This window comes from Ornithorhynchus anatinus, chromosome X3, assembly GCF_004115215.2.
Source record: "Ornithorhynchus anatinus isolate Pmale09 chromosome X3, mOrnAna1.pri.v4, whole genome shotgun sequence".
NCBI lineage: Eukaryota > Metazoa > Chordata > Mammalia > Monotremata > Ornithorhynchidae > Ornithorhynchus > Ornithorhynchus anatinus.
This window is the reverse complement of record NC_041751.1, coordinates 32,558,320-32,572,138: the sequence shown is the minus strand read 5'-3', so window position 1 is coordinate 32,572,138 and position 13,819 is coordinate 32,558,320. Positions and strand designations below refer to the sequence as shown.

At 48.8% G+C, this 13,819-nt stretch overlaps 1 protein-coding gene, 2 non-coding genes and 1 pseudogene across 3 annotated transcripts; 1 reads left to right on the top strand and 3 right to left on the bottom strand.

Moving 5' to 3' along the window:
• Positions 1-1,054: 1,054 nt before the first annotated feature.
• Positions 1,055-1,127, bottom strand: TRNAR-CCG. Its single transcript has one exon. It is a non-coding gene; the product is annotated as a tRNA-Arg (tRNA).
• Positions 1,128-1,429: 302 nt separating this feature from the next.
• Positions 1,430-1,518, bottom strand: TRNAY-GUA. The gene is given in 2 exon segments: positions 1,430-1,465; positions 1,482-1,518. It is a non-coding gene; the product is annotated as a tRNA-Tyr (tRNA).
• Positions 1,519-3,716: 2,198 nt separating this feature from the next.
• ORNANAV1R3002 (vomeronasal 1 receptor ornAnaV1R3002) lies at positions 3,717-4,655 on the bottom strand. The gene has a single exon (NM_001253394.2). It carries the CDS (start codon positions 4,653-4,655, stop codon positions 3,717-3,719), a length of 939 nt encoding a protein of 312 aa, NP_001240323.2.
• ORNANAV1R-PS3908 (vomeronasal 1 receptor ornAnaV1R-ps3908 pseudogene) lies at positions 11,220-11,960 on the top strand (annotated as a pseudogene).

Below are 13,819 nucleotides of genomic sequence, written 5' to 3'. Positions count from 1 at the left end.
TTCATTCATTCATTCATTCCATAGTATTTATTGAGCGCAGACTAGGTGCCGGGCACTGGACTAAGCGCTTGCAGTGGACAATTCGGCAACATCCCTGCCCCACGACGGGCTCACAGTCTAACGGTGGAAAGAGCCCGGGTTGGGGAGTCAGAGGTCATGGGTTCGAATCCCGCCTCTGCCACTCGTCTGCTGTGTGACTGTGGGCAAGTCACTTCACATCTCTGGGCCTCAGTGACCTCATCTGGAAAATGGGGATTAACTGAGAGCCTCACGTGGGACCACTTGATGACCTTGTATCTCCCCCAGCGCTTAGAACAGGGCTCTGCACATAGTAACTGCTTAACAAATATAAACATTATTATCATTAATCGGTCTCCACCCTTTCGTTTGTGGTACTTGTTAGATAAGAATGATGGCATTTCTTAAGCGCTTATAATTATTAACATCATCATTCATTATAATTAATAATCTATCATTATTATAATGGCATTTGTTAAGCGCTTACTAGGTGCCAAGCACTCTTCTAATCGCTGGGAAGATACAGGGTGATCAGGTTGTCCCACTTGGGGCTCACAATCTTCATACAGTGCTTGGCACGTAGTAAGCGCTTAACAAATATCATTACAATACTTATTAATATAATGATTAGTTACACTATTAATCATATTTATTATTATTATGGCATTCGTTAAGCGCTATGTGCCCAACACTCTTCTAATCGCTGGGGAAGATACAACGTGATCAGGTTGTCCCACGTGGGGCTCGCAGTCTTAATACAGTGCTTAGCACATAGTAAGCGCTTAACAAATGCCATTATAATAATTATAAACCTATTAATTATACTATTAATAATATTAATGATTACTGTGGCATTTAAGTGCTTACTAGGTGCCAAGCACCGTTCTAATCACGGAGGTAGATACAAGTTGATCAGGTTGTCCCACGTGGGGCTCACAGTCCTAACGCAGTGCTTGGCTAGACCACGAATCCCCATTTTACAGATGAGGTGACTGAGGATCGCAGGCGAGGGAGAAGAGGAGAAAGAAAAAAAGATCAACCACGAAGGGACTCGAACCCTCAATCTTCTGATCCGGAATCAGACGCCTTATCCATTAGGCCACGCGGTCAGATAAGAACGTTTTTGGGGATTGTTGCTTTTGCCCCCGTTTCATCACTTCGTTGCCTAGGAAACCGTTCTTCTTTCTTTTTAAAGCCGGGTCCCTACCAAGAGCGTTCCAGCTCGTTGTGGGCAGGGAATTTATCTGTTGTATTCCTCTTTTGGACTTTCCCTAGCGCTTAGTACAGTGCCCTGCACACGGGAAATAAATACGAGCGGATGAATGAAGAGGGAGATGTAGTGGCTTATAGCCGAGTTGCCTAGGAGGCCGCTCTGCATCTCTTTTAGGGAAAAAAAAAAAATACTTCGAAGTCCTTCGAGCCGGAATCGAACCAGCGACCTAAGGATGACCGAAAGGCAACCACTACAGTCCTCCGCTCTACCAGCTGAGCTATCGAAGGCTCCCGCTTGTGTTTTTTTTAGTTCTACCTCCTGCAGTCGTGTTTTCACGGGGCCTGGTGCTTTTCCCCAAATGTATGAGTTTATTCATCAATCGACCGATTCGTGAACCAGTTTATCAGTCAATCGTGTTTATTCATCAACCGGCCACTTCATTAACCAATTTCTCGATCAATCGTGTTTATTCATCAACCGGCCACTTCATTAACCAATATTTCTCGATCAATCGTGTTTATTGAGTACAAAACGCTTGGGAGAAAGCAACAGATTTGGTAGACATGACCCCAACACCCCGACTACCAGCTCTTATCCGCCTGAACCCTTCCAAGTTGCATATAGTCAGTATTCAATCCATGCCATTGATTGATTGATTGATCGATGGGATCGATTGAGCAACCACTGGGTACTAAGATCGGGGGGGGGGAAACAGTAAGAGTTAGAAGTGGCTTATAAATTTGCGAGCTATCCGTCTCTTTCCTTGGAACCAAATACGAGTGTCAAACCTCAAGATGGTGGCTCAGTAGAAAGAGCACGGGCTTGGGAGTCAGGGGTCATAAGTTCGAATCCCGGCTCTGCCACTTGGCAGCTGTGTGGCTGTGGGCAAGTCACTTAACTTCTCTGGGCCTCAGTTCCCTCATCTGTAAAAGGGGGATTAACTGTGAGCCTCACGTGGGACAACCCGATTCCCCTGTGTCTACCCCAGCGCTTAGAACAGTGCTCGGCACATAGTAAGCGCTTAACAAATACCAACATTATTATTATTATTATTAAGATGGTAATAATAATAATGGTATTCGCTAAGCGCTCAGTGTGTGCTGCGCACTGTTCTAAGCGCTGAGAAGATACAAGGTAATTAGGTTGCCCCATGTGAGGCTCAGAGTCTTAATCCCCATTTTACAGATGAGATCACTGAGGCACAGAGAAGTGAAGTGACTTGCCCGAGGTCACACAGCAGACAAGTGGCGGAGGCGGAATTCGAACCCAGGTCCTCCGACTCCCAAGCCCCCGCTCTTTCCACCAAGCCACGCTGGCACAAATGAACATAAAAATTAGCAGTTTAAAACAACTTTGTAAAGTTTACTGCAGGCTTCCCTCTTTATATAGAAAGAGGTAATAGTGTCTTTTTTTTTTTTGGTTAAAAAAAGGTAATACCCAAATTAATTTGAAATCCTAAGCAGAGTTTGGAACTGTAGAAGTGCACAGTTGATAGCCAGGTTTGAACAGTACAAGATCAAATGAACAAAAAAAAAAATCAATTTACAAAATATAGTATGACAAGAAGGAGGAAGAGGAAGAGGGGAAGCAGGAGGATTTATTTAGAGCTCATTTGGTACGTTGCATTATATTTACTGCGCACTTGGGAACTGCAGAAAAAAGAACTGCCACATTCCCTGCCCACCCAGTTTCCACTCTAACGAGATGCAGCTTAGCCTAGTGGATAGAGCACTAGAGCAAAGGCCTGGAAGTCAGAAGGACCTGGATTCTAATTCTGCCTCCGCCACTTGTCTGCTGTGTGACCTCGGGCAAATCACTTCACTTCTCTGGGCCTAAATTCCCTCATCTGCAAAATGGGCATCAAGGCTGTGAGCATGTACTGTGCCCAACCCGATTAGCTTGTGTCTCCCCCAACGCTTAGGACAGTGCCGGGCGCATAGTAAGTCCGTAACAAATGTCAGGAGAAAAAAAAAGGGGAGATTCAGACTGGGCTTCTGACTCTGGCTCTGCGGGGGGAATGTCACACTGTGCCCGGGGAGGAAGGGAGTAGCCCAAACCCTGGTCACACTCCACACTAGCCAATCATCAATCTTATTTATTGAGCGTTTACTGTGTGCAGAGCGCTGTACTAAGGGCTTGAGAGAGTACAATGAAACAATATAACAGACACATCAGGGCCCACAACGAGCTTACAGTCTTCCCAGTGGCAATGAGGGTGCAGATTCCGCAGTCCCAGGGGTGACCAGGACACCCCCAGATCTATCCAGTCCAGGCCCAGACAGAACAGGGCTGGAGAAGGGGGGCTTCAGAGGCAGGGAGTACCGGTAGGCTGTGGGGGAAGATCACCTCCTGTTCCCCTTCTCCTGTGGTGCCCCCCAAAAAGAGCACCAGTCGTCTCCACCCTACAGTGGCCCTGACTTGACACGAGTGAACTTGGAGAGGAACCCCGATATCGGGTTCCCAATCTCCAGGTCCCAGGGAGACACTACGAGGGGGCAGGCAGATCCAGATGGGAATCAGCAGATTCCCTTTGCCGGAACATCCTGATCCTCTGGTCCCTGTGGATCACCAGGAAGGGACTGACGGCTGAGAAGGTGAAGGACAGCACCATGTGGCTTTTCACCAGGAGGGGAGACTTGTCTTTCAGGTTGAGTAAAATGCTCAACGTGATGGTCTGTCTCCCGTAGAGGAGGACGTAGAGGGTGACCAGGGCGATGACTCTCTTGGCCGCTCGGACCTCGGGCATCACCCTGGGGGAGCGACCGGGCCCGTGGAGGTGGCGGACCTGCCGGTGGTGTCTGTGTAGGACAAACACCATGTAGCCGCTGGCCAAGCTCATGAGCCCCACGAAGGACACGTCACGGAGCGACACCAGAACTGTTAATGCCCAAGTAGTTTCTGGACTGCCAAAGACATGTGAGCAATATTTGTGATCCATCACGTTCTGTGAATGGCTCCTGTTCTGAGGGCCCGTCATCTGTATCGCTACACTACACTCTACCAACATATTAAGGACCCAGGAGAGGAGGCAGAAAGGGACGATGCATCTGTGTAATTTGGCTTTGACCCCCGCCCACCGGGAGGTGCCGGGGCTGACGGTGACGGCCTGGAAGACGCTCAGGAGGCAGGTGGTGCAGATGGCCAGGCCCCGGGCCACTCGGTAGAGGTATGAGAGGATTTTACAGCCAACATCGCCCAAGAAATTTCTCAGCCCCCAAGCTGACAAGGTCTCAGCGATTCCACTGGTGAGGAGGATGATGGTGTTGGCCAGGGCCAGCTGGGTGAGGATCAGCTCAGAGGAGCTGGTTCTCCGGCTGGTGGAGACCAGCCGGGCGTAAAACAGGAGGAGGAAGACGTTCACTGATACGCCGATGCTGACATGTAACAGAGTTACGATCCCAAAGGGGAGCTCGGTGCTGTCCATTCTCTTAAATTTCCATTAAAAGCAGGGGAGGACTCCTGCAGAATAATGTGGGAGATGAAAAGGAGGAATAACAGAGAGAGAAAGAGGTAAAGAGGGAATAGTAATAATAATAATGATTATTATGGCTTGTGTTAAGCCCTATGTGCCAGGCACTCTACTAAGCACTGGGGTGGATACAAGGAAATGAGGTTGGACAGTCCTTGTCCGATATGGGCCTTACAGTCTTAAATCCCATAAGAGGGAAGGAGGAGGAAAATAATAATAATAATACTAGTATTTGGTAATAGTAATGATGGCATTTGTTAAGCCCTTACTATGTGCCAGACACTGTTCTAAGCACTGGACAGCGCTTAGGACAGTGCTAATCTGGTAGGACACAGTCCCCATCCCACATCCATTCAATCTTATTTATTGCGCACTTACTGTGTGCAGACCACTATCCTGCCTGGGGTTCGCAGCCTCAATCCCCGCTTTACAGATGAGGTAACTGAGGCAGAGGGAAGTTAAATGACTTGCCCAAGGTCACACAGCAGACAGCAGAACCCGTGACCTTCTGACTCCCGGGCCCATGCTTCATCCGCTATGCCACACTGCTTCAAGAGAGCAAGACCCGGAGTGTGGATCTTAATATGCCTGCACTAATCTACAGTTCTGTCGGTGGATCAAAGAATAGAAAATGCACATGTTCTGCCCCTTCTGAGGTGCAGCCTGAAGCTGCAGGGTTCCTATGGAAAGGCCCGAATCCACAATGACAGAAGTTCAGTGGAAAGAGCCCGAGCTTGGGAGTCAGAGGTCATGGGTTCTAATCTCGACTCCGCCATTTGTCAGCATGTGACTGTGGGCAAATCGCTTCACTTCTCTGTGCCTCAATTACCTCATCTGAAAAATGGGGATTAACTGTGAGCCTCACGTGGGACAACCTGATGACGCCGTATCTCCCCCAGCGCTTAGAACAGTGCTCCGCACATAGTAAGCGCTTAACAAATACCAATTATTATTATTTATCCTACTTACCCGTCTCCATCTCTCGGGCTGGCTGGGAGGGTAGTTTGTGGACAGTCAGACTGGCGGGACAAGGCTGAGGATGCATTTATCTGCCGCTTTCCTCCTCTCTCCCCTCCCTCAGGTAGTGATTAGCGTGTGTGTGTGTCTGTGAGTGACTCTCAGAGCATTTATCTGCTCTGACATTCAGATTCTCTGGAAATGCCCAGTCTCCTCTCCCTACTGCCCACCAATCTGGGGCAAGAGGAGCCCAGATCTCTCCCCTGAATTACCTGCTGCTAATTGACCGTCAGAGATGCCCGTGGCGAGACAGGGCAGGGTGAGTGCCGGATCCTGCAGCCCCTGGGGACACCCCAGCTCCCAACCAAAGTTCGTCACTGCCGGTAGCCAAGATGGGCCTCTAGTGTGTGTCTGACACACCTTCTCCCAAACCCTCTCCTTCTTCAAACATTCTCCTCCCTTTAGGCAATAGCAATATCCTCTGCATCTCACAATCCCAGAATTTAGATATCGTCTCTTTTATTCAACCCAGTGAGCCCCCAAATCCTGTTAGTTTTACAATTGTCATGCGTTCTAATCTCGGCTCCACCACTTGTCTGCTGTACGACCTTGGGCAAGGCACTTCACTTCTCTGTGCCCCAGTTACCTATGTGGAAAATGGGGATTAAGACTGGAAGCCCCATGTGGGACAACCCGATTACCTTGAATCTACCCCAGCACTTAGAACAGTGCTTGGCACATAGTAAGCGCTTAACAAATACCATCATTATTATCATTTTGTGGTACAGGGACCGTGTTCAACTTGATTTAGCTTATACCTACCCAAGCTCTTAATATGGTGCCTGGAACATAGTAAGGACTTAACAAATATCATTAAAAAGCAAAACAACAACAAAAAAGAGCTGGTTGAATGATGCTTTCAGGTTGCCTGCATTACCCCAACCTAGAACATTTCTAGGCAACAACAGAAACTGCTTGGTAACAAATAACCAATCCAGAGAAGGACGGAGGTGAGGGTAGACTGAAAGATGAAGGAAAAAGAATATATAAATGGGCAAGTTATGGGTCAGGGACAGTGTCCAAACTGATAACTTGGTATCTATCCCAGCGCTTAGAACAGTGCTGGGCACATAGTAAGCACTTAACAATCATAAATAATAATAATCATAATCTGATTCTCAATCAATCATATCTATTGTTACTGAGTGAAGAGCACTGTACTAAATGCTTGGGAGAGTGAAATACAACAATAAACAAGACGCATTCCCTACCCACAACGAGCTTACGGTCTAGTTAGAGGTTCAGAAAATTTATTCCTTCGATAGTATTTATTGAGCACTTACTATGTGCAGAGCACTGTACTAAGCGCTTGGAATGAACAAGTCGGCAAATGGAAGCTGGATATTCAAAAAAGGAACTGCAGAGACTAAATCCAAGTTTCTCTTCATCCTCAGTCAAAAGTTCAGAGTACGGAAACTGAATACTGAGGAAGGGGCTGTAGAGAAAATATCTAAATACTCCGTAATCCACAGCAGGTGATCAGAGTACTGAAGTAGAATGCAGAGAAAAGTACTTGGTGGGGGGGGGGGGTGGAAGATGGGTGGGACACGGAGCCTCTCGGGATAGTATGGGACTGCTCCTTTCCCTTAGGACAGGAGGTCATAACCCCAGAGTTAGGGACATTTACGTCCAGGGACATGGAGGCTCCATTTACAATTCTTTTATGCTTACTGTTTGCAGAGGGAGAATACTGCATTTCAGTGCCTGTGATTTATTAAATGTTTTCATATAGAACTACCTTGTTCTTTTCTTCATTAAGTGGGAAGGTGGGCAGGATTAAGCTCCTCAAAGTTAGGCTAGCCAGACCAGGAAAGGCTTAAAGTCTCTCCACTTTAAAATGCTCAGGATCTGGGAATTTCCTGGGAGAGTAGAATCCTGCCCTGACCCATTCACTAACTTGGAGGAGGCTAATTAAGGCAAAGGGTGGTGACAGCGGAAAGAGGCAACTCCTGGGTAGGGGTGGGAGAGGTGTGGAGTCCGGGAACTTGCCAGAATCACTAAACCCTTTTCTCCTGTAGTGACCACAGGGTAGCAGGGGACCTCTAAGGTGGCCATAAGCCGTAACACAGACAGGAAAGCCAGAATCTAAGAAGCTCTAGGAAGAGTGAAAAGGGACCACCTGAGATTACGTACTTTTTAGGAGGCAGGATGAGTTTGTGCGGTTTGATGGGAAAGAGGTAGAATGCACAGTATCTGAGGTTTCTAAAGGGGAAGAATTCTCCCTAGTTCTGGCTTTGTCTCGGATTAAGAGCTTGGCTTGGTTTTATAGACTGTAAACTCATTAGAGGCAGGGAATGTAGGAATGAATTCCGTTTACTACCTTACTCTGATACTAAACTAACAGCATGGCCTAGTGGATAGAGCACAGGCCTGGGGGTCAAGAAGGACCTGTTCTAATCCTAGCTCTCCCACTTGTCTGTTGTGTGACCTGGCACAAGTCACTTCACTTCTTGGTGCCTCGGTCACCTCACCTGTAATATGGGGATTGAAACCGGGGGCCCCATGTGAAGCAGCGTGGCTTAGTGTCAAGAGCTCGGGCTTGGGAGTCAGAGGATGTGGGTTCTAATCCCTGATCTGTCACTCGTCTTCTGTGTGATCACACCTGTGTGACCTTGGACAAGCCACTTCACTTCTCTGGGCTTCAGTTACCTCATCTGTAAAATGGGGATTAAAACTCTGAGCCCCACGTGGGACAACCTGATTACCCTGTTTCTACCCCAGCGCTTAGAACAGTGCTTGACACATAGCAAGTGCTTAACAAATACCATCATTGTGATTATTTATTTCCCCTTTTTTCGCAAGTTCCTGGCTTGTAGTGAGTATTTCACAAATAACGCAGGTATTATTATTACTCCATTGGCTGATTCCCCTCTCCCGAGCAGGGACACTCACGTGGCTGAAGAAAGGAGGTCATTGCCTCATGACTGAACCTTTTCCTGGACACTGGAGCAGAGGGGATGGTGAATTTCAGACTTGGCCCTCCCTGTTAACTTCCAGTGGTTGGCCTGTCTACAGTCCCTGTTCTCAGCTGCCTGAGAAAGTCTAACTGTGTAGTTAGTTCTTGCTTGTCACTCGGACACCTTAGCCTCCTGGAGAGGGAGGGATCTCACCGAGATTTATGACACAGGAGCATCTGTGGCCATGTGTGACCCCACTAGACTGTAAGCTGGCCGTGGGCAGGAAATGTGTCTGCTTGTTGTCGTATTGTACTCTCCTAAGCGCTTAGTACAGCGCTCTGCACATAGTAAGCGCTTGATAAATGCAGTTGAATAAATGAATGAATGAAAGGGGGTGAGAGAGTAAGACTCACATTAGAGAGCCAATCTTGGCTCCTGGCAGAGCTGGGCTGTGGGTGAGATCTGGGATATGCCCGGGGCAAAGGGTTATGGCACTGAGGCTGCCATGTCTCTCCATGGGCATCTCTGATGGTCAATTAGCATCAATAATTGTGGGGAGAGACCAGGGCCCATCTTATCCCTGATCGGTGGGCAGGAGGGAGCAGAATCTGGGCATTTCCAGAGATGTCCCCATTCCAGTGTCAGAGCAGGTTAGTGCTCAGCTAACTCATTCACGCACACAGACCCGCACACACACACTAATCACTCCCTGAGGGAGGAGAGAGATGAGGAAAGCGGCTGATAAATGGCGCCTCAGCCTTGTCCTGCCGGAGTCTTACTGTCCGCGAGCTGCCCTTCCAGCTGCGTGAGCGATGAGACAGGTGAGTAGGACAAAGCCATCTCTGTCAGCACGATCTCTGGCTTTCCATAGGAGCTCTATGGCTTAGGACTTGACCCCCTTGGTGGGAGCCAGGGCTGGTCACCCCTGAAAAGCCTTCTCCCAGAGCTCCCACCTTCCCAATCCCAGGACCTTTGGAGCAGAGGCCCCTCGGCATTAGACAGGATGCCCTCCTGTCTGAGGTCTCGGAAAGAATCGGTTTTAATCTCCGTATGGAACAGGGAAAGTTCTGCCATCTGCAAAGACACTGAGAGGTCGGAACCATTGCCAGAGGCTCCAAGATTTCAGCTGGCCGGGAGGACTGGGTCAGAGAGAGGCGACACCACTGACCCAGTGATGATCCCCCCCCCCCATCCCAATGGGCAGGGACAGCAGAGCCACAGACATCTCCTTAAACCCTTTGGAGCGGGAAGCAGAAGTAAGCAGAACAGGAAAAGCAACGATCCCGATCTTCCTGACTTTATAATAATGTTGGTATTTCTGAAGTGCTTACTATGTGCCAAGCACTGTTCTAAGCTCTGGGGGAGATACAAGGTCATCAGGTTGCCCCACGAGGGACTCACAGTCTTAATCCCTTTTACAGATGAGGTAACTGAGCTACAGAGACGTTATGTGACTTGCCCACGGTCACACAGCAGACGAGCGGCGGAGCCGGGATTAGAACCCATGATCTCTGATTCCCAAGCCCGTGCCGTCTTCAGTCTCCCTGTCTCCCTCCCCATTCATCCTCTGTTCCTTCCCTCACCCTTTGTCTTTAATCACAGATCCAGCTGACCCCTTTCCCTTATCATCGTTGGAAATGTGATAGTCTGGCATCTCGGATCTGCGCCCTTCTCTCAGAACAGGGTGTGGAGGGGTATCCTCGCTGATGGGGTGGTGGAAGGGATTTGGGGTTATAATAATGATGGCTATTTGTTAAGCGCTTACTATGTGCCAAGCACTGCTCTAAGCCCCGGGGTAGATACAAGGTGATCAGGTTGTCCCAAGTGACGCTCACAGTCTTAAATCCTCATTTTACAGATGAGGTAACGGAGGCACAGAGAAGTTAAGTGACTTGCCCAGGGACACACAGCAGACAAGTGGCAGAGCCTGGATTAGAACCCACGACCTTTGACTCCCAAGGCTGTGCTCTTGCCACTAGGCCACACTGTGTCTCATGTTCCCTCTCTCTCTCCCTCCTTCTTCCTCTTCTTCTCTTCCTTCCATTGTCTGTCTCCCTTACCTTCTTTCTCCTTTTCTTCCTTTTCTTTTCTACCTCTGTGTCTTTCTCTTTTCCCTGTTCCTCTAATATCTTCTCTTACTCTCTCATCCCCCACTTACTCCATCTCTCACTCGCTGTCCCTTTCTGTCTCTTTCCACTCTTCCGTCTCTCTTTTTCTCTCTCCTCCCTCCCCTTTTCTCCTCTTCTCTCTCTCTCCCTTTTTTTTCCTCTCTCTCTTCTTTTGCTTACTGTACAAGAGTCCCCCCTCTGCTTTTAATGGAAATCTAAGACGATGGACGCCACTGAGCTCACCTTTGGGATCGTGATTCTGTTACAGTTCAGCACTGGGCTCTCGGTGAACATCTTCCTTCTCCTGTTTTATGCCCGCATGGTCTCCGCCAGCCTTAAGTCCAGCTCCTCTGACTGGATTTTCGCCCACCTGGCTTTAGCCAACACCACCATCCTCCTCACCATTGGAATCCCCGAGGTCATGTCAGCTTGGGGGCTGAGAAATTTTCTGGATGACACTGACTGTAAAATCCTCATGTACCTGTACCGGGTGGCCCGGGGCCTCGTCATCTGCACCACCTGCCTCCTGAGCGTCTTCCAGGCCGTCACCCTCAGCCCCGGCACCTCCCGGTGGGCAGGGGTCAAAGCCAGATTTCCCAAATACATCATCCCCTCCTGTCTCCTGTCTTGGATGCTCAATCTGATGATAGACTACAATATGCTGGTGCATATGACAGGGCCCCAGAACAGCAGCAGTGTTCAAATCAAACTGGACCTGACTTATTGTTCAGAGGTCATTGACAGTGAAGAGTCTACCCTGGTAATTACACTGGTGGTCTCTTTCCGCGATCTGTTCTTCGTGGGGCTGATGAGCTTGGCCAGTGGCTACATGGTGTTCATCCTGCACAAGCACCACCGGCAGGTCCGCCACCTTCACGGGCCCGGATGCTCCCCCAGGGCGACGGCCGAGGTCCGAGCGGCCAAGAGAGTGGTCGCCCTGGTCACCCTCTATGTCCTCTTCTACGGGCGTCAGTCCATCATGCTGAGCGTCATAATGAACAAGAGAGGAAATTCTCCTCTGCTCGTGAAGAGCCACCTGGTATTTATACTCAGCTTCTCAGCCATCAGCCCGTTCCTGATCATCCACAGTGACAGGAGAATGAGAATATTCTGGAAAAGGGAATCTCCCTTTTCCCTCTCCAATCTGTCGTAGGCTACCACGAAAAAGCCTTCTCTTCTTCTAAATCCCAGATGGCCTCATTTGAGTAGGATAGGACCAATAATAATAATAATGGTATTTTTAAGTGCTTGTATGTCCAGTTATTTTGTGTCCAGCACTGTTCTAAAAGCTGGGGTAGATACCAGCTAGTCGGGTTGGACATAATCTCTGGCCTACATGGGGCTCTCAGTTTTCACCCCCATTTTACAGATGAGGCGACTGTTTAGTGTTATAATATACTCTCCCAAGTGCTTAGTAAAGTGCTCTGCACATAGTGAGCGCTCAATAAATACGACTGACTGCCTAACCAAAAAGAAAAAAAAAAGAAAAATCAGAAGGACGGTCAAGAGAGGCCCTCCTGTAGTAGACTCCCTTGCAGGACACGATCCCTGGCACCCCTGCAGCATGTGGGGGGGGGGGGGTGGCATGGCGGCAAAGGGAGGCTGGGGGCAAGGGAATGGTCTTGCTCATGGTCACGGTCATGGTTCCCATCGTGATCTCCGGTCCTGCTTCAGGAGAGCGTGTCCCTGCTCTCATCCTGGCTGAGGAGTCTACTGCAGGGAAGCATCATGGCATAGTAGCTAGAGCATGGGTCTGGGAGTCAGAAGGTCATGGATTCCAATCCCGGCTCCGCCACTTGTCTGCTGCGTGACCTTGGGTAAGTCGCTTCACTCCTCGGGGGCCTCAGTGACCTCATCTGGAAAATGGGGATTGAGACTGTGAGCCCCAGGTGGGACAGGGACTGTGTCCAACCTGATTTGCTTGTATCCACCTCAGCTTTCAGTACAGCAACTGGCACATAATAAGCGCTTAACAAAGGCCATTAGTATTATTAATACAGGGCTCTGGGCGGCAAACACTCACACACTAGTAATTATTGAGTACTGATTTCGTGCAGCTCACTGTACCGAGTAAATGGGAGAGCCCATGATCCCTGTCCTCAAAGATTTTACAATCTAGGAGGTGGGACAACCTTCTCACTGGGCCTCCATCTCGTCTGTCTGGCCACCGACCCCTCACCACGTCCTGCCTCCGGCCCAGAACGCCCACCCTCCTCAAATCCCACAGACAATTCCTCTTCCCCCCCTTCAAAGCCTTATTGAATGCCCATCTCCTCCAAGAGGCCTTCCCTAATTAAGCCCCCCTTTTCTCTTCTCCCACTCCCTTATGCGTCACCCTGACTTGCTCCCTTTGTTCTTCCCCCCTTTCAGCCCTTCGCCATTTACGTCCATCTCTGTCATTTATTTATTTCTTGTAACGTCTGCCTCTCCCACCCCAGACTGTACGCTAGTTGTGGGCAGGGAATGTGTTCATTTTTTGCTGTACTCTCCCAATCACTTAGTCCAGTGCTCTGCAGCTACTAAGCACTCATAAATGCGTTTGAAAGAATGAAATAATGAAATGAAATGAAATAAAGATGGGACAGCTGCAAAATAAAAGGCGCTGAACATGATGAGGGTATTTGTTAAGCACTTACTATGCGTCAAGAACTGTTCTAAGCACTGGGATAGATATAAGTTAATCAGGGTCCTTGTCCCACATAGAACTCACGGTCTTACTCCCCATTTTAGCGATGAGGTAACTGAGGCACAGAGAAATGAAGTGACTTGCCCAAAGTCACACAGCTGACAAATGGAGCCGGGATTAGTACTCATGATCTCTAACTCCCAAATCCGTGCTCTTTCTACTAAGCCATTCATTCATTCAATCGCATTTATTGAGCGCTTATAGTGTGCAGAGCACTGTACTAAGCGCTTGGAATGTACGATTCGGCAACAGATAGAGACAATCCCTAACCACAACGGGCTTACAGTCTAAAAGGGCAGACAGCAAAACAAAACAAGTAGGCAGGCATCAGTACCATCGAAATAGATAAATAGAATCATAGATATAGACACAAGGTCACGTGTGGCAGCCGCGCTGCTTCTACATATTCAT

What these genes read in the sequence shown, in the direction of transcription:
- ORNANAV1R3002 (NM_001253394.2), bottom strand. Translation starts at nt 4,655, where the DNA reads ATGGACAGCACCGAGCTCCCCTTTGGGATCGTAACTCTGTTACATGTC.